General features: G+C 43.6%; 1 protein-coding gene across 4 annotated transcripts in view; it reads right to left on the bottom strand.

The window, feature by feature from the left end:
* The window catches only part of NIPBL (NIPBL cohesin loading factor), a 271,388-nt gene that overhangs the window by 25,406 nt on the left and 226,575 nt on the right, over window positions 1-19,407 (bottom strand). For all 4 annotated transcript variants that reach the window (XM_039543426.1, XM_039543430.1, XM_039543427.1 and 1 more), the window contains 3 exons: window positions 19,246-19,344; window positions 8,262-8,315; window positions 4,676-4,784 (listed from right to left, as the gene is read on the bottom strand). In XM_039543426.1, coding sequence (XP_039399360.1) covers window positions 4,676-4,784; window positions 8,262-8,315; window positions 19,246-19,344 — 262 coding nt within the window. The remainder of the gene's footprint in view (window positions 1-4,675; window positions 4,785-8,261; window positions 8,316-19,245; window positions 19,345-19,407) is intronic.

Genomic DNA, 19,407 nt, shown 5'->3' with positions numbered 1-19,407 from the left:
TCACAGACAAAGATATTGAACAGAACCGGACCCCACTCGTTATGCCCTTCCACAATGCACCCACCTTATAGGAGCTCCATCTAGCTTGCATTTCCCTAGTATGTTTAAGAGAAGGTCATGCGAGACAGCATCAAAAGCTTTACTAAAGTCAAGATATACCATGTCTACCACTTCCCCCTATCCACAAGAAAGCTATCATGTTGGTTTGACATGATTTGTTCTTGACAAATCCATGCTGACTGTTATTTCTTATCTTCTAGATGTTTGCATATTGATTGCTTAATTATTTGCTCCATTATCTTCCTGTGTACAGAAGTTAAGCTGACTGGTCTGTAATTCCCCGGGTTGTCCTTATTTCCCTTTTTATAGATTGGTGCTATATTTGCCCTTTTCCAGTCTTTCATGACTTTTCAAAGATAATTGCTAATGGCTCAAATATCTCCTCAATAGCTCCTTGAGTATTCTAGGATGCATTTAATCAGGCCCTGGTGGTTATTTGAAGGCATCTAACTTATCTAAGTAATTTTTAACTTGTTCTTTCCCCCTTTTAGCCTCTGATCCTACCTCATTTTCGCTGGCATTTACTATGCTGGGGGGAGAGGAGGGATAGCTCAGTGGTTTGAGCATTGGCCTGCTAAACCCAGGGTTGTGAGCTCAATCCTTGAGGGGGCCATTTAGGGATCTGGGGCAAAAATCTGTCTGGGGGTGGGTCCTGCTTTGAGCAGGGAGTTGGACAAGATGACCTCCTGAGGTCCCTTCCATATTCTATGATTCTATGTTAGACGTTCAACCACCATCAACCTTCTTGGTGAAAACCAAAACAAAGAAGTCATTAAGCACCTCTGCCATTTCCACATGTTCTGTTATTGTTTCTCTCCCCGCCCCCCACCATTGACTAACGGGCCTACCCTGTCCTTGGTCTTCCTCTTGCTTTTAATGTAGTTGAAGAATATTTTCTTGTTACCCTTTGTCTCTAGCTAGTTTGATCTTGTTTTGTGCCTTGGCCTTTCTAATTTCTAATACATATTTGTGTTATTTGTTTATATTCATCTTTGGTAATTTGACCTAGCTTCCACCTTTTGTAGGACTCTTTTTTGATTTTTAGACCATTGAAGATCTCCTGGTTAAGCCAGGGTGGTCTCTTGCCATACTTCATATCTTACCTATGCAGTGGGATAGTTTGCTCTTGTGCCCTTAATATCCCTTTGAAAAACTGCCAACTGTCTTAAATTGTTTTTCCCATTCAACTTGCTTCTCATGGGATCTTACCTACCAACTCCCTGAGTTTGCTAAAGACTGCCTTCTTTAAATCCATTGTCTTCATTTTGCTGTTCTCCCTCCTACCATTCCTTTGAATCATGAACTCTATCATTTCATGATCACTTTCACCCAAGCTACCTTCCACTTCCAAATTTTCAACCAGTTCCTCCCTATTTGTCAAAATCAAATCTAGAACAGCCTCTCCCCTAGTAGCTTTCTCCACCTTCCAAAATAAAAACTGTCTCCAATATATTCCAAGAATCTGTTGGATAATCTGTGCCCTGCAGTGTTATTTTTCCAACATATGTTTGGATAGTTAAAGTCCCCTATCACGACCAAGTCCTGTGCTTTGGATGATTTTGTTAGTTGTTTAAAAAAAACCTCATCCACCTCTTCTTCCTGGTTAGGTGGTCTGTGGTAGACCCCTATCATGACATTTATCATTACCCAGTCTGTCTCCTGTTTCTATCTCAACCTCAGTCCAAGTGTATACATTTTTAATATATAAGGCAACACCTCCTCCCTTCCCTCCCACCTATCCTTCCTGAGCAAGCTGTACCATTCTATACCAATATTCCAGTCAGGCGTATTATCCCATCAAGTCTCTGTGATGCCAACTATGTCACAGCTGTGTTTATTTACTAGCATTTCAAGCTCTTCCTGCTTATTCTCCATACTTCTCAAATTAGTTTACAGACATCTAAGATACTGATTTGATTTCTCCCCCAAGTTATGGCTTATGGAGCTGTACATAAAAACTTTCATTCAAGGCTCTCAAAGTACTTTGCAAACACTATGTCCTACAGTCTACCTGTGAGGTTTACCTTTCCTCACCAAGACATCAACATCAAGATCTTCTGTATAGGAAAAAAAGGGGAAAGGTGGGTGGGTGACGGGAAAATTGGAAAAAAATTTGTGATTCATATGACATGCGTTTTAATCTAAATGTTGACACATACTATGTGACCTTGAGCAAACAGCTTAATCTCTCTGCCCCTAGTTTTCGCATCTATTGTTAAGTATAGATAATAAAACATACCTAATTAATAGGTTGTGACACTAAATTACTGTTTGTAATGTACAATGAGATTATTGGATCAAAGGCACTGTTATAAAAGGAAAGTATTATTACATTTGTATAAATACAAAGCATCTCCCATCCCTTCATAATCATAGTAATTCCTTTGTACAACATTTAGAATTATGCAAACCGTTCAGCCCTTGTCTATCTGGCTTTTTACAGCTGTGGAAATCTTACCCCATACGCCTGATTCTCGTTTCTACTAAGGCTCTTTCATATTGCTTTGGCAGTGTAAGTGGCCCTTAAAGCAACCAAAGTAGTGTAAACTTTCAGAATAGTGTACAGGAGTCTCAATGCAATGAGAATCTGGCCCTATATAGCCTTTGTGATTATGATATGCATACTCTGCTGTGTAAACCACAGTGGATATAGTTTACAATGTCGGCAAGCTGAAAGGGGCTATGGGAAAACCAAAGCATTAATTGAATTAACATATTAACTAGCTGTGGATTTTAAAGATGTACCTTTCTTATCTGGACAGGGTTGTGTGACTCAGAGGCAGAGTTAAAGTTACTTGTATAGCTTGTAGGTTGCTGTATTTCCATATTTTCAATGTCTGTGAGGAAATGCTTTTAAGAACTATAACGTTCTACTAAGGATTTCCCCCATCCCTCTAAGCTATTGATATGTATTTACAACCTTACATCCAGTTTAACCAAGTTTTCTGTCTAGGAATAATAGTACTATTACTAATAACAAATATAGTGCTTTATATAATCAAAAACCTTTAGTAACATTACTCAACAGTCAGAGAGATTAAGTAACATTAAAATCCCCATTTTAGATAAAGGGAAATGGAAGCACAGGGAGATTATGTCATTTGTTCAAGATCACACAGCAAGTCAAAGTTGGGAATAGAACCCAAGAGGCACTGACTCAATCCAATAGACCAGGCTATCACTTAATGAGAGATAAAACAACCTAAATGAAGTATGTGTAGCAACATCTACAGCTAGTCTGTAAATAATCCAAACATTCCCTATTACTCTAACAAAGCAAAGCTTCTTACTATTTCAAGTTGTATCAAAAGCTGGCAGTTGGACTTGAATATACATATTAGGTAATTTTGTCACAAGCTATAATTATACCCTTCATGAAAAAATATAACAAATGAAATTTATAATTTTAAAATACTTTTAAAGATAAAGCCTAGTATTTAAAGAGTATATCTACAATATATGTCCAACAAAAATGCACACAAAACTTACTTAACCTCTCTTTTACACAAAATGTGAAACTCAAAGTTACCATTTTTCCCAAATGGGAGTTATCTACTCAAAGATTTAGGAGCTCTAAATGGCCACAAGAGCAAAGACATTTCTTAAAATCTTTGACTTATGAGGTATTCTGCTTGGTAAAAAGATGCTAAAAATGGATTTATTATCACAAACATGTGTGGATGAAAAAATAACCTGTGGTAATTTATACTGTCCTGTACATCACAGATTCAGAATTTAAGACCAGAAGGAATCTTTAGATCATCTAGTCTGACCTCTGGTATATCACAGGTAATTAAATTCCTCCCAATTATTCCTATAATGAGCCTAATAAATTGTGTTTCACTAAAATATATCTTCCAGAAAGGCATCCAGTCTTGATTTGAAGACATCAGGAGTTGGAGAAGCCACCTTTTCCCTTGATAGTTTGTTCAATCAGATAATCCCCCTTGCTATTAAAAAATTCTGCCTTATTTCTAATTTGAATTTATCCAGCTTAAACTTCCTGCCATGTTCTTGTTATGTCTTATAACAACATTCTATATTTCACCAGGGTGATAGAACCAGAAAACAATAGCATCAGAACAATTTTAATGAAGGAACAAAAAATGTTTTCAAGCAGCATCTTTTTCAAGTGACAAGAGTAAGATTTATTGTAATAGTAGTTAAAAGTTCAATTTAATCATAACAAAAGAAGCTTTAATTTAAATGTCTTGAGCAGGGGCGGCTCCAGGCACCAGCACGCCAAGCGCGTGCCCGGGGCGGCAAGCCACGGGGGGTGCTCTGCCAGTCGCCACGAGGGCGGCAGGCGGGTTGCCTTCAGTGGCATGCCTGCGGAGGGTCCGCTGGTCCCGCCGCTTCGGAGGACCTCCCGCAGGCATGCCGCTGAATCCGTGGGACCGGGGACCTCCTGCAGCAAGCCGCCGAAGGCAGCCTGCCTGCCGTGCTTGGGGCGGCAAAATACCTAGAGCCGCCCCTGGTCTTGAGACAATCCTTGTCTTATCTACTACTGTCCTTTTTTAAACAGAACTATAGATGTTTACAAACAGTGTCTGATTTCATATATGTAATAACAAAAAATACATTAATACTATTGGATTGTAAGTAATTACATTACCTGATAGAGATTCCTCATATTTAAGAATGTGCTCAACCAGATTATCAACAAGCTGAGTACAGGCTTTCTTCACAGGTTTATATGAGGCATCTTCTTCTGATTTCAAAAGCTATTGCAGACAGAAAGACAGGAGATGATTAAGATTTAATATAAACTGCAATACACTGAATCATTCCAATAATTTGTACTTCAATGTATGTTACATTTGTAACAATTATCATAGAAGAAGAAGGATTTCATGATGCATATAAAGTTATCCAAGTTCTTCCTAAGAAGCCCTGAAAAGCACTTTGCGGAGGCAAAAAATTAAACTATTTAACAAAATAAATATTACATTTGAATGGGGGATATCTAGGACCAAAGCACTACAATTAAAAGAATTAAGGGGTAGGGCAGTAAGCATAGCTCATTCTCAAAGTTTAACAAGCATAATACTATCTACCTCAGTGATGAGACAATGTTCAAAATGTTAACAGAGTCATGTTCCTTGTCTTTGTCTTTTCTCACTCCTTATTACTCACTATTCACTTCCTGATGCCTGAATTGGCTTTCTGTTGTCCATGTGCCTTAATGTGTGACTTGTAAGAGGTGCTGTCCTGGTGCAATATTATAATCTGTTTTGATTTGTTTCTCCTTACCCCTTTTAGTAGCATAAGAACGGCCATACTGGGTCAGACCAAAGGTCCATCTAGCCCAGTATCCTGTCTTCTGACAATGGTCAATGCCAGGTGCCCCAAAGGAAATGAACAGAACAGGTAATCATCAAGTGGATCCATCCCCTGTCGCCCATTCCCTGCTTCTGGCAAAGAGAGAATAGGGACACCATTCCTGCCCATCCTGGCTAATAGCCACTGATAGACCTATCCTCCATGAATTTATCTAGAGTCTTTTTTGAACCCTGTTATAGTCTTGGCCTTCACAACATCCTCTGGCAAAGAGTTCCACAGATTAGCTGTGCGTTGTGTGAAGAAATACTTCCTTTTGTTTGTTTTAAACCTGCTGCCTATTAATTTCATTTGGTGACCCCTACCTTCTTGTGTTATGAGAAGGAATAAACAACACTTCCTTAAATTTTAAGAATGAAACACTGTCTCATGGCCCTCATAAGCGATTACACCAACCACCTCCACTTGCATTCATAATCACATAACTGCTGCAGTTGCTACAGAGATGTTTTCTGTATGGAAAAAGTAATATTATGAAAGTATCAAGACCAAGATTTGGAAAAAATGGGCATTCTAACTTTGGGCTCCAAGTTTATATTTCAGCACCTAAACAACTGGCCTGATTTTAAAAAGTGTCAAATATTTAGCTCTCATTAGTGTCTCTGAAACTGAGAGGTGCTCAGCACTTTTGAAAATCAGTTAAATTGTTCAGGCACCAAAATATAAACTTGGAGCTTAATTTTAGGCACCCATTTTTTAAAGCCTTGGTTTTAATGTATATGAAGGTGTTTTTTAATGCAGATGAAAATATAGAGGAGAATACAAAACCATGTGACCAGCCAGCTCTCTGGGGATTTCAGATGGTCCATGTATACTGCAGTAAGACCCCATGCAGTAACAGAAGAAATGCAGTCATTAGCTATCACTCTCAACAAGTACAAGAAGTAACCAGAGAACTGGGAAAGAAATAAAGCGAGTAGTTACAGGCTGGGATTTTCAAAGGGCCAAAAGTAGTTAGGCACCCAAATTCCACTGAAATTAAATGGGGACTGGGCACCTAACTTGCTTAGGTGATTTTGAAAAATCCCAGCCACTGTCTTGAAAATGGGCAAAAAAGATGACCTCAAGAACTAATAACTAATCAGCTTAATGCCAATATTGAGTAAATACAACAATAAATAAAGCCAGCATCTGGACAGGACAATGAAAAACACACTTGCTCCGGCAGTACCATCAGAAATGGACTGAACTGTTCTTCCTCCATACCCAGTTCAGAGCATCTGCTCAAAGGTGTCCTAGAGGGAGAAAGAGGTGAAGCCTCCCGTTCGAAATGGGTGGGTTCTATAGATGGGTATTGGTCCTCAACAGGGCCAGCAGAACAGAACAGCTGTGCCAATGGGTGCTGCAGAGGGCCTCATGGTGTGGGAAACCAGTGGCTCCTCTGCTGTTGTGAAGGAGGATAATGCCATGATGCCAGTGGTCTTTTGGGATACTCGTAGTGGCGGTAGGGAATCGGCAGCCCTCATGTTCCATCCGAATCCTCCGAGGACACCGGTTCCAATGGCAGTACCATTGGAGCAGGTGGAAGTGTGTAAACCATAGGAAGATGTGTTGAAATGTCTTGACTGTGGTATGTCCTGAGTGGGAGAACTGGCCTCCCTAGATATGGATGGTAGTGGAAGGCCACTAGAGTACACAGTTCATGTGGCTCTGGTGCTTTCTCCAATCTCCTGATGTTAACGATACTCATTCCATAACCAGAACCGGTGCCCAAGTGGAGACTTTCCTGAAACTGATGAATCTGGTCTTAAGGGAGCCCGACGTTGACTGTGTGTGCAGCTCGGCATGTCATACTGGCGGACCTGCCAGTTTGTGAGGGTTTTTTTTGTCATGCTTGTACGTGTTGGAGCACGCTGCCTCACCATGGCTGGAACTTGTGGAAGGCGCATCACCATTCTTTGGTTTGGAGGAAGACTTACTGCCATGCTTATGTGCATGCTTCCTTACCTCCCAACTAGGCCCTGGCATGGGGTCCCTAGTGGCAGTACCACCGGAGCTGGACTCAAACTCCGTAGCTGGAGGTGCACTCTTGGCTGTCTCAAGCTGATGTTGGGAGGGTGGGATTCCCCTGGCCCATAGTCTGTCTGCCTGAGGCCTCGTGGCGACTTCCATGAGCTACTTCTTAAGGTGGAGAGCCTGGCCTTCTTAGGTACGGCTTGGGAAAGACTGGCAGATATTACATTAATGGGCAGGAGGCACAGATTTTAAATCCTGGTGTCTTTGGCACTGTCCAGTACCCATGTGTGGGTACTCAGGGGGAATCTGTTTACTGTTGTTCCTCACCCAAGTCTCAGTTCTACTATAAATATTACTAAAAGTTAAAACTATGTTAAAACAGTAAAAACAGCAAACACTACAAGAAAAACTAACTATATACTATTCTAAACTTTTTAATGTGCATCACAGACAAGAGGACACTAGTAGCTCCGACTTGGACCATGAAGCAGTGAGAAGGAGCCGGAGACACAGCTGATCCGCTCAGCCCTTTATCACCTCGGACGAAACAATGAGGCGAGGTGAGGCAAGGACGCATGCCCAGACCCCAAAGGAAAGTACTACTTTCAAATTCTCCAGCTTTGGATGCACGGCATGGATGTGTAAACCCTCAGTTGAATAAAATAGGGACCATTACTCAAATAACTAATTTTAGGTATAAAAGCAGTGGCAGAGGAAGGATATAACTGTTAAAGTCAAAAGGTTGTAACAAAAAAGTCAAGAGAATGTTAGATTTTACAATTCGGATAACAGTGTAAAGAACTATTCTAGAAGTTTGTGGAGTTACATTTTAGCCCTAGGTTCCATGAAACATACTAAGATTCTTTTGACATTTGTGAAATGAGTCTTTCAAAACTATTACTTACATTTTGAAGAAGTTGTTCAAACCAATCATATCCTGTATCTCTACATGCTGCAACCTAAGAAAGAATATTTGGAATAGATTTATAAAAAGAAAACTGAAGAAAAATGTAATCAAAGTATTTCAACACAGGTTTAAATTTAAACTATGATAAGTATTTAAAATTATTTTAAATTGTAAGATAGAAGCAATAGGAACAATGTCTTCTGTATGTGATTTTTTTTTTCACATTTCAGATGCTACTACAACCTAAATTAAATAAATCTAAAGTTTTTACTTCAGTTGTAGGGTCACTGTCAGATCAAATTTGACCAAAATTTTAAGTTTTGTGAAAACTAGTTTGTGCAAAGCTTAACAGCTAATAAAATTTATGACATATTTCAACTGCCCAAAAATGCATTTTTTTAAACAGGCCCTATAGGATGTGCCATCATTCCAGGACTATGTTAGCTCATGAGAACCTGAAGGTAAAATTGACTAGACTAAAGAAAATGTAACCAATTAGTTTCTTTTTATTGTCCGAGATCAAAGTAATGCATAAACTAATGTTTAATATAAATGCTGAAAAGTAGATATATCAGTGTTAAGGTGTTAATAGTAAGATAAATGCATTTATTTTAATTGATCATGATTTTTAAACAGTATCCTTTAAAACAATAAATTTTGCATAAGGGCATCGGACTAGATGTGACCTCCTGCATCACTGAGTCAATCCTGTGCTACTGCAGGCAACCCTGTCATACAATCCCATTCATACACTGATCAAGCTCCATCTTAAAACTAGTTAGGTTGTTTGCCTCCACTACTCCTTTTGGAAAATTGTTTCAGAACCTCACTCCTTTCATGGTTAGGCATCTTTTAATTTGCAGACTAAATTTATTTATAGCCAGTTTACATCCATTTGTTCTTAAGAAAATATTGTCCTATAGCTTAAATAGCTCTTCTACCTCCCTGATGTTTACCCTCCTGATGTACTGATAGGGAGCAATCTTATCCATTCTCTGCTTTCGTTTTGTTAGACTAAATGACCCAAACTCTTTTAGTCTCCTCTCAAGAATGGATTACCTTACCCATGCTCCTCCTACTAGCACTTCTCTACACCTGTTCTAGTTTTTATTCATCATTCTTGAATATGGATGACCAGAACTGTACACAATATTTCAGGTGAGATCTTACCATTGCCTTGTACAATGAAATTAACAACTCCTTATCTTACTCCTGAGGGCATTCTGCGCCAAAAAATTTAAAATTCTGCAAAATTGTGCAAGTTTTATTTGTCAGTAAATAAATGCAGGCTCCAGCATGGTTGGGGGGAGCATAGGCTACTGGCTGCATGAAGGTGAGAGATGATGTTGCATCACCCCACCCCCACCCCGGGACATGGACTCAGCAGTGAGGAGGCACCCAACCCTGACATAGCACAAGGCCTTGGGTCTGCCCCAGAAACACCCTGAGGTCCTACCCTTCTGCACCAGGTGTGGGGCAGGTAGGCTCAACCAGGCAGGATTCAAGTGTGAAGGGGCTCGGTGTGGGGTGAGAAGGTTCTATGTGGGACAATCTGGGTGCAGGCAGCTCAGTAGGGGGGCTAGGTGTTGGGGGAGCTGGATGCACAGAGGCTTGTTGGGAGGATTCCAGGTGCAGGGGAAATGGGACTCTGCAAGGACTTCCAGGTGAAGGTGGCTGCAGCTCAGCAGAGGGAGTGGGGGTCTCAGCGGGGGAGACTAGGTGCTGTGGGAGTGAGTCTGGGTGCAGCAGGTTGGGGTCAGTGGCATGGGTGTCTGGATGTGGGGAATCAGGGTAGTGTGGGTGAGTGGGCATTTGAGTGCAGGGAGCTCAGAGGGGGTGGTCTGGGGTGCAGGGGTGGGGATCTGGAGGCAGGGGCTCTGGATGCCGGAGTTGAGGTTCAGGGGGGTGAGGTTCGGGTATGGAGTGCTAGAGGGGTTCTGGGTGTACAGGGTGAGGCTTGGCAGGGGTGTCTGGGTATGGAAGGTCCAGATGCACAGGGGTTCGGAGGATGGGGGAGCAGCTCCCCAAACAGTGATCCCTCTCCCCTGCAGCTCAGGAGTGATGGGGGCAGGAAGTAGGGGAGGATGCTGAGCTTCCTGCAGCTGGGGGAGGTTTCTGCGGGTGGGTCTGATACAGCCCCAGCCACTCCTTGCAGGGGAAGAGGAAGTCCCGTCCTCTCCTGCCTCCAGCCCAGCTGGAACTAGCAGCTGATCCTGGCTCAGGGTAGGAGCCACTCCCTGGGATATTCCTAGTCCCACAGTGATTTACCTCTCTCCTGGCTGCTCCGGGTGCCTGAAATGATGTACCTGCGCTGGTAGGGAGTGGTGTGTAACTGCTCTTGCAGCTTCCCTTTGTTTCCCTGTCAGGAAGTAATTTTTTTGCGGGAAAGCAAAGAAATCTGCAGGGGACATGAATTCTGTGCACGCGCAATGGCACAGAATTCCCCCAGGAGTATTAACTTTCATGGATCATTTCTATAGTTTATAACTAGAGATGTGTTAGTGAAAGTGTCTGATCTCTAACTGCTAATACCTCATCTGATGAAATCCTAGGATTGCACTTGATTTTTTTCATGGATGCACCACATTAGTGACTCATAGTCATCCTGTGACTGACTAATATACTAGGTCTTTCACCTTCTCTATTATTTCCAATTGACGAGCAAAACATCTCAAAGAACAACAGTTACGAAAGGTAGGTAACCATTTTTCTTCTTCAAGGGCTTGCTCATGTCAATTCCATTCTAGGTGACTCACAAGCAATATCCCTGGAGGTGGGCTCCGTGTTCAGAGTCATGCGGCTTGCAATACTGCTCTACCAAAGCCAGTGTCATCTTGGGCTTGCTTGGTAAGCATGTAGTGAGATGTGAACGTGTGAATGGATGACCAGGTGGCAGTCCTGCAAATATCTGGAATTGGCACATGGGCCAGGAAGGCTGCCACCGAGGCTTGCGCCCTAGTTGAGTGGGCAGTTATAGTAGCCGGTGGAGGCACTTTCGCCTGATCACAGCAAAACCGGATGAAGGCGGTGATCCATGATAAAATTCTCTGGGTGGACACTGGATGATCTTTCATCCTATCCGCCACCATGCCGAATAGCTGCATCGACTTACAGAATGGTTTGGTTCTTACAATATAGAAGGCTAGTGCTCTACTGATATCCAGGGAGTGCAACATATGCTCCTCCTCAAACTTATGAGGCTTTCTGAAGAAGACTGGCAAGAATATGCCCTGGCTCATGTGAAATTGCAAAACCACGTTGGGCAAGAAAGCTGGGTGCGGCTGCAACTGGATCTTGTCCTTGAAAAACACCGGATAGAGAGGCTCCAAGGTAAATGCCCTAATCTCAGAGACAGACGTTAGCAACACCAGGAATGACACCTTCCAGGAGACTAGAAGAAGGGAACAGGAAGCCACCTGCTTGAAGGGAGCTCTCATGAGCACTAGATTCAGGTCCCACCGAGGTCTCAGACATGGGGATAGAGTCACTCCAGACCTTTCAAGAACCGGACCATCATGTCATGAGTGAAGACCTGCCCTGAAAAGGGGGAGTGAGAGGCTGATATGGTGGCCAAGTGGATTTTAATCAATGAAAGGGAAAAGCCCTAGAGTTTGAGATGCAGAAGGTAATCAAGGATCAACAACAGCGATGCCTGTTCAGGCCTAAGCCCTTGGGTCGAGGCCCGGCACCTCAGGCAGGTAGGTTGCTCTGGTAGAGGGCTTTTTACTCCCCAGTAGGACCTGCTGGACATGGGCCAAGCACTCCTGCTCATTCAACCATGCAGCAACTAAGCTGTCAGGTGCAATGCTGCTGGTTCAGGTTCAGGAGACTGCCATGGTTCTAGGATAGGAGATCCGGCCAAAGAGGCAGCTGCAGTGTAGCCATCACCGACAGGTCCAGCAGCATGCCGAACCAGTGTTGGCGAGGCCAAACCGGGGCTATCAGGATCACTTTGGCCCTGTCCTGCTTGATCTTCATGAGGATTTTGTGGATCAATGGCACCGGTGGGAAGGCGTACATTAGAGCCCCCGAATATGGGAGTAAAAAGGCATCTGACAAGGAGCCCCTATTGATCCCCCAAAATGAGCAGAGCATGTGGCATTTCCTGTTCTGACAAATCACAAACAAGTCCACTTGTGGAGATCCCACTTTTGGAAGATCATGCTGACCACCTTGGGGTGGAGCGACCATTACATTAGATGAGAAGGTTCTATTGAGGCAATCTGTTAATACATTCCTGCTCCTGAGGAGGTGCGCTGTCATGAGATGAATGACAAGCTGCACAGAAGTCCCAGAGCCAGAGAACTTCCTGGCAAAGGGCTGACAACCTGGCTTTGCCCTGCTGGTTGATATAAAACATTGTGGCGGTGCTGTCCATCAGGACTTGAACCACTCGCCCTTCAAGTGGGATTGAAAAAAACTGACAGGCCAAGTGAACCGCTCTGAGCTCCCTGAAATTTATATGGAGGGAGCGGTCGACCCGCAACCAGTGGCCTTGTGTCCTGAGCTCACTCAGGTGAGCTCCCCAGCCCAGGTCCAAGGCGATGGAAACCAGGGTCAGCAACGGGGACACGGAGGGAACTCCCTCCAACATCGATCTGGAGTCCAACAACCATGCCAGTGATGACCGGATGTGGTCCAGCACTTTGACTACAAGGTCTAGGTCGTGCCTGCCAGGTATGACAGACCTCGTAAGTACAGGATGCCATGTGGCCTAACAACCTTAGGCAAGTGTGGGTGGTAGTGAGCAGGTAGCCCCTTACGTGGGAGATCACATCCGATATAGCTTAGAAACAAGCCTCTGGAAGGAAGACTCTGGCCAGCATGGAGTCAAGGACCACTCCTATAAACTTTGTTCATTGCACTGGTATGAGGGTCGATTTCTTTTTGTTTACTAACAGGCCCACAGGTGGAACACACCAGATCAAGACTGCTCTGCACTTGATCCCGTGACCTGCCCTTGATGAGCCAATCATCGAGATAAGGACAGACCTGGACTCCCCAATGTTTCAGGTAAGCAGCTACCAGGGCCATACATTTTGTAAATACTTGCGGGGCCGAGAAGAGGCCAAAGGGTAGCACTGTGAATTGGAAGTGACGCTGGCCCACCATAAAATGGAGGAATCATCTGTGTCCTTGGAAGATGGAAATAAGAAAATAAGCGTCTTTCAAGTCGAGAGCGGCATACCAGTCTCCTGGATCCAGGGAGGGGATAATGGAGGTCAGAGAAACCATGAGGAACTTCAACTTCTTGAGATATCTGTTGAGTCGCCGCAGGTCCAGAATGGGTTTTAGGCCCCCCTTTGCCTTCGGGATTAGGAAATAGCAGGAGTAGAATCCTTTCCCCCTCATTTCCCAAGGGATCTCCACTACTGCTCCCAGCTGCAGGAGGTTGTTGACCTCCTGAATGAGGAGTTGCTCATGAGAAGGGTCCCTGAAGAGGGACGGGGAAAAATGGTATGAGGGGGTTGGGGTGGCCGAGAATTGCAGGGTGTAGCCCAGAGACCCAGCAGTCTGAGGTAACCAGCGACTAGGTTGAATGGTAGGGATGAAGATGGTTGAGGAAAGGATGTGGAAGATCCAGGGATGTGACTGGGACATCGCTCTCAAGCACACACTCAAAATGCCCACTTCTGGACCCTGTGTTTTTTTGCCAGGCCAAGTTGTGCAGGTGAAGAGGAGGAGGAAGGGCGGTGATGACTAAAACTCGTGTCCCTATCCCTTCTCCTTGCGGACCCTTGTTGAGACTGCCAAGGCCTTGGTGGCAGCCAGAACTGTTTCCTTGCTGACTGAGGTGTATGTAACCCCAGTGAGCAGAGGGTGGCCTGAGTGTCCTTTAGTCCCTGCAGCCTCTGCAAAGAGTCCAATCCCATCAAATAGTAGATCATGGATCAAGAACTGCATCTCCTGTGGTCTTAAGCCAGGAACTGCGCCTCATGACAACCGCTGAGGTGATCACCCTGGCCGCCGAATCGGCATCATCCCATGCCATTTGGCAAGAACACTGAGCTGCTTTAGTACCCTTTTCAAGAAGGGCCCTGAATTCTTGGGCCAAGTCCTGGGGCATGGAATCCTTGAACTTACAGAGGGAGTCCCATAAATTGAAGTTATATCTCCCCAAAAGAGTCTGGTGGTTCGCGACCCTGAACTGAAGACTGGCCCTAAAATAAATTTTCCTTCCAAAAAGGTCCAGTCTCTTGGCTTCCTTATTTTTGGGGGTGGAACTAGACCAGGGGTCGGCAACCTTTCAGAAGTGGTGTGCCTAGTCTTCATTTATTCCCTCTAATTTAAGGTTTCGCGTGCCAGTAATACATTTTAACATTTTTAGAAGGTCTCTTTCTATAAGTCTATAATATATAACTAAACTATTGTTGAATGTAAAGTAAATAAGGTTTTTAAAATGTCTAAGAAGCTTCATTTAAAATTAAATTAAAATTCAGAGCCCCCCGGACCGGTGGCCAGGACCCGGGCAGTGTGAGTGCCACTGAACATCAGCTCGTGTGCCATCTTGGGCACACGTGCCATAGGTTGCCTACCCCTGAACTAGACTGTCCTTGCTTGTCTTTCTCGTTGGCTGCAGAAACAACCAATGATCCCAGGGACAGGTGGGTATACAAGTATTGAAACTCCTTAGCTGTGATGAAATACTCTTTTTCAGCCCTCTTGGAGGTGGGTGAGATTGAGGATGGGATTTGCCAGAGGGCTTTGGCAATCTTTAGGACCCCTTCGTGCATCAGAAGTGCGACAGGTGTGGGAGCTGATGTAGAGAGCACATTACCCAAGGTGTCTGATTGCTCCGCCACCTCTTCCACCTCTAGGCCTATGTTGATGGCGACACTTCAGAGCAGGGCTTGGTGCTCCTTAAAATCATCCAGTGGGCTAGCGTAAGAGGGCCATGCCACAACCTCATCTGGAGAGGATGAGGATGACTGGACCACCGGGGGAAGGCCCCGGTCATCATCCGCCATGGGGGAAGGGCGTTTTGGAGTGGGCACCTGCACTTCTATCCCAGCATCCAATTGCGCTTCGCACACCGAGTCCGGTGCCATCTGATGCTTATCTGAAGCAGCAACCAATGATTGGTGTGAAGGGGGCCTCAGCATAACTGGCATACCAATAGAGCCACTGCACTGGCCATGCTGGCAGAACAGCATCGTGGAGGTGGACGCAGCCTCAGGAGCCCAGTCGCCCAGTGTTGTCCTGACAAGGGGCTGAACTCCCTCTCAGTGCTGGAGGAATCCTCCTCCAGTGACCACGGCAGGGCTATCGACGCCTGAGTCTGGCAGTTAACCATCGCCATGGGTGAACGGTGCCTTAAATAGGCAGATTAGTGCTGGGAGTAGGGGGAGTGTCACCACATTGGGGAACGTTCCCGTGGTCTAGGTGCCGGCAATTGACGTCATGGAGAGGGTCAGTGAGAGGATGACGGTGACCAGCACCACCATCTGGGCGAGTCTCGACGAGAGGGCGGAGACCAGGATCAGCAATTTGAAACAGCGAACTGGTGACCTGGACTGATGAACAGACCAGAGGCATGGCGACTAAGAGCTCTGCCTTGGCTCTAAAATTGGTGGTGTTCACTTGTCTTCTGGGAGGCTTTTACGGCTGGCTTGCCCTCTGGGTCCATTGCAGTAGGTGGTGCTGGCTGCTCTGGGAGAGTCCTTTGTTCTCTGGGTGCCGGGAGGGGCTGGGAAGGTGTTGACTCCATAACAACTCTGGGTCCCCAACCACTTCCTGGAGTCAGTGGTGGATCCATTACGGGTGGGAGGTCCCCAGGGGGATGTATCCCCATGTGGCTATGGGGTGAGTGGGCGGTCCGAACAGGGTCCTTTACCTGATGCCTGTTGGTCCTTCTTGCTCGGTGCTGGGTCCCGCTTTTTCGAATTCTGCTTGGGCACCAGCAAAGGGGAATGGTGCCTGTTAGAGCCCAGTGTCGGGGGTGCACAACGCACTGAGGCCGAAGTACTGGGAGTCGAGTCCAGCCGGGACAGTTCAGAGGCTGAGCAGAGAGCAGCCTCCATGAGGAGGGTTCTCAAATGTATATCACACTCTTTTTGTGTCCTGGGATGAAAGTTCTTACAGATGCGACACTTTTCTTTTACATGAGATTACCCCAAGCACTTCAGACAGCTGCCATGGGGGTCACTAACAGGCATAGGCCTATTACAGTCAGTGCAGGGCTTAAAACCTGGAGACTGGGGCATGCCCTGCCTGGGGCAAAGTCCCCACTGGGACTCTAAATTACTAACTACAGTACTGAACTACTTACTAACTACAATAAACAAAACTATTTACCGCTCTAATACATGAAACAAAGAAGGAAACCGATGACCATTTGCGAGGCAAGGGACAGAGGCACTCCAACCAACCACCACGGGCGGTAAGAAGGAACTGAGAGGGTGTAGGGCCAATAGTGCCTGATATATTGATGCACGAGTGTGGCACTCCAGAGGGTGTCACAGCCGACCCTATGGATACTTCTAAGGCAAATCTCCAACAACTGTGCATGGGGGTGTGAACACTCCTAGAATGGAGTCGACATGAGCAAGCACTCGAAGAACAAATACCTGCTATTAGTTCCTAAGTGCACGACCTTGTACTTCGTACTATTTTATGGCATCCCGGTTTTATTACTTTAGTTCATCTAGTTCTTCCTGAATAATATTACATTCTTTGTCCAGAATGGCAATGCCTCCCAACTCTGTGTAATCAGCGGGTCTCATTAGCACACTCCCACTTTTTTTTTTTTTTTTTTGGCCAAGATCACTAATAAAAACATTAAATAAGATTGGTCTCAAAATAGATCCTTGAGGAACTCTGAATTGCCTGTCTTCAGGCGGACTGTTCTCCCTTCAGCACAACCCATTATCATCTTCCTTTTAGCCAGTTCCTTACCCATCTTACAATTCATGCACTGATACCCATCTTCTCCATTTTAACTAATAATTTCATATCTGGTACAGTATCAAACACTTTACTGAAGTCCAAATAGATTAAATCTAATGTATTTCCCTTGTCTAAAAAATTAGTTATTTCATCGAAGAAAGATATAAAGTTAGTCTAGCAAGATTTTCCTTTGATAAACTCATGTTGCATTTTATCCCATTAACCTGCATGTCTTTAATTGTTCTTTCCTTCAAAATCTGTTCTAAAGCCTTGCATAATACTGCTACCTTGATTTAACACCACCCGATATAACACGAATTCGGATATAACGTGGTAAAGAAGTGCTGGGGGGGAGGAGGAGGAGTTGTGCACTCCGGTGGAACAAACCAAGTTCAATATAACACAGTTTCACCTATAACATGGTAAGATTTTTTGGCTCCCAAGGACAGCATTATATTGAGGTAGAGGTGTATTAAGGTCAGGCTTACGGGTCTGCAGTTACCTGAATCACTAGTTCCTCTTACTTAAATAGGTACTATTTTTCCTATTCTCCAGTCTGATGGATTTTTTAAAACATCTTTTGCTTCTGGACTTGCAATTTCATGTGCCAGTTCTTTCAGTATTCCGGGACGGAGATTATCAGGTCCTCCCAATCTGAACACATTATGCTCTTTAAGCTTTGCTTCCACCCTGGATGTGGTCATTTCCATTTTTATATGCTTGTTCCCATTAGCCATCTTGTCTTTATCCCCATATTTTATATTATCATTCTTACTGAAGACTGAAGCAAAGTATTCATTTAGTTTTGGGGCCATACTTAGACTATTTTTAATCTTTACCCCATCCATGCTGAATAATGGACACACTTCTTTTCTTACTTCTTTGGATGCATAGAATGGAATGGAATAAGCCCACGAAAGCTTATGCTGGAATAAATTTGTTAGTCTCTAAGGTGCCACAAGTACTCCTGTTCTTTTTGCGGATACAAACTAACATGGCTGCTACTCTGAAACGTCTTTTCTTGTTCTCTTTTTATTTATATGGCTAAGGAACCATTTACTATTTGTTTTAATTTCCTTTGCAAGGTCTAACTCAGTTTGACTTTTGGCAATTCTCACTTTATCCCTATACTTTGATTTCCGAGACATACATTTTTTTGCTGATCAATGCTTTCTTCCATTCCTTGTAGGTTCTTTGCTTAAACCTAATATCTTTTTTGAGGTGATTATTCATCCAGTTAGGTCTGCCAAGTTTTTTCCCTTTACTTGGGATGCAAATTCCAGATTATTTTTCCATATTGACTCAAAGAAATTCCAAGTCTACTCCACATTTATGTCCGTAAATTCTTCAATCCAGTTTGCCTTCACTAACTAGGCTCCCTTAATTTCTTAAAAATCTGCCCTTTTGTCTATAATGTCCTCAGTACTTACCAAAACCAAGCCTAAAATAGCATCACCTCTTGTTGGTCCAATAATTATTTTAGTTATACATACAAACTTTTCATTTGACACATGTAAAGATTTTAAGAATTTGGGTTCAATTTGTTGCTGATATAAAGTGGGTAAAACCAAATTGGCATTCAATAGAACGGTATGCGCTTATGCCAGCAGGTATTCTGGCCCTACATTTTTTACTGACCTACTGAAATTAACCTTTCAAATGGATTTTATGTATCACATATGGGATACTTTCTTCAAATGAAGTAAAATTTATTTAGTGGCCTCCAGGCAGCACTGATGGCTACACATAGCTCTATTAGGGAATTTTATTGTATGTAATAAGAGACCACTTGGTATAATTATAATTTTACTGCACCAGAACAGAATGTAGTACCATTTATCATCACCAATCATGATTTATATTAAAAGTTTCCTACAAGATACTCTTGTTTCTTTCTAACTCTCAGATGAATAAACCCATCACATCTTAAGGGATACAGCAAAAGAGCAGTACATATATTTATAAAACTGTCTGGTGATTCAATTACTTGTTTATTTTTATATATTATAAGAAGGCTCAACAATAAAAATTATTTCAAGACATGTTAAAAAACACCTAATCAAATCCTGCATGTGACTCTTAGTTCAAAGGCATACCACATCAGTGATGTTTAGTATTTTCCTTGTCATTGCTTCTTTGTCATTGTGGGGAGTTGGAGTAAACCAGAGTTTCTGGAATGTCTCATTCACCAGTTTCTAGAGGAAAAAATATATTGTCAGAGATACGTAACTTTATCTTGGCATAAAGGTTTCCATATT

This window comes from Mauremys reevesii, linkage group 6 (genome assembly GCF_016161935.1).
Source record: "Mauremys reevesii isolate NIE-2019 linkage group 6, ASM1616193v1, whole genome shotgun sequence".
Classification (NCBI taxonomy): domain Eukaryota; kingdom Metazoa; phylum Chordata; order Testudines; family Geoemydidae; genus Mauremys; species Mauremys reevesii.
The sequence above is the reverse complement of the archived record's forward strand: the minus strand, read 5'-3'. Positions and strand labels throughout refer to the sequence as shown.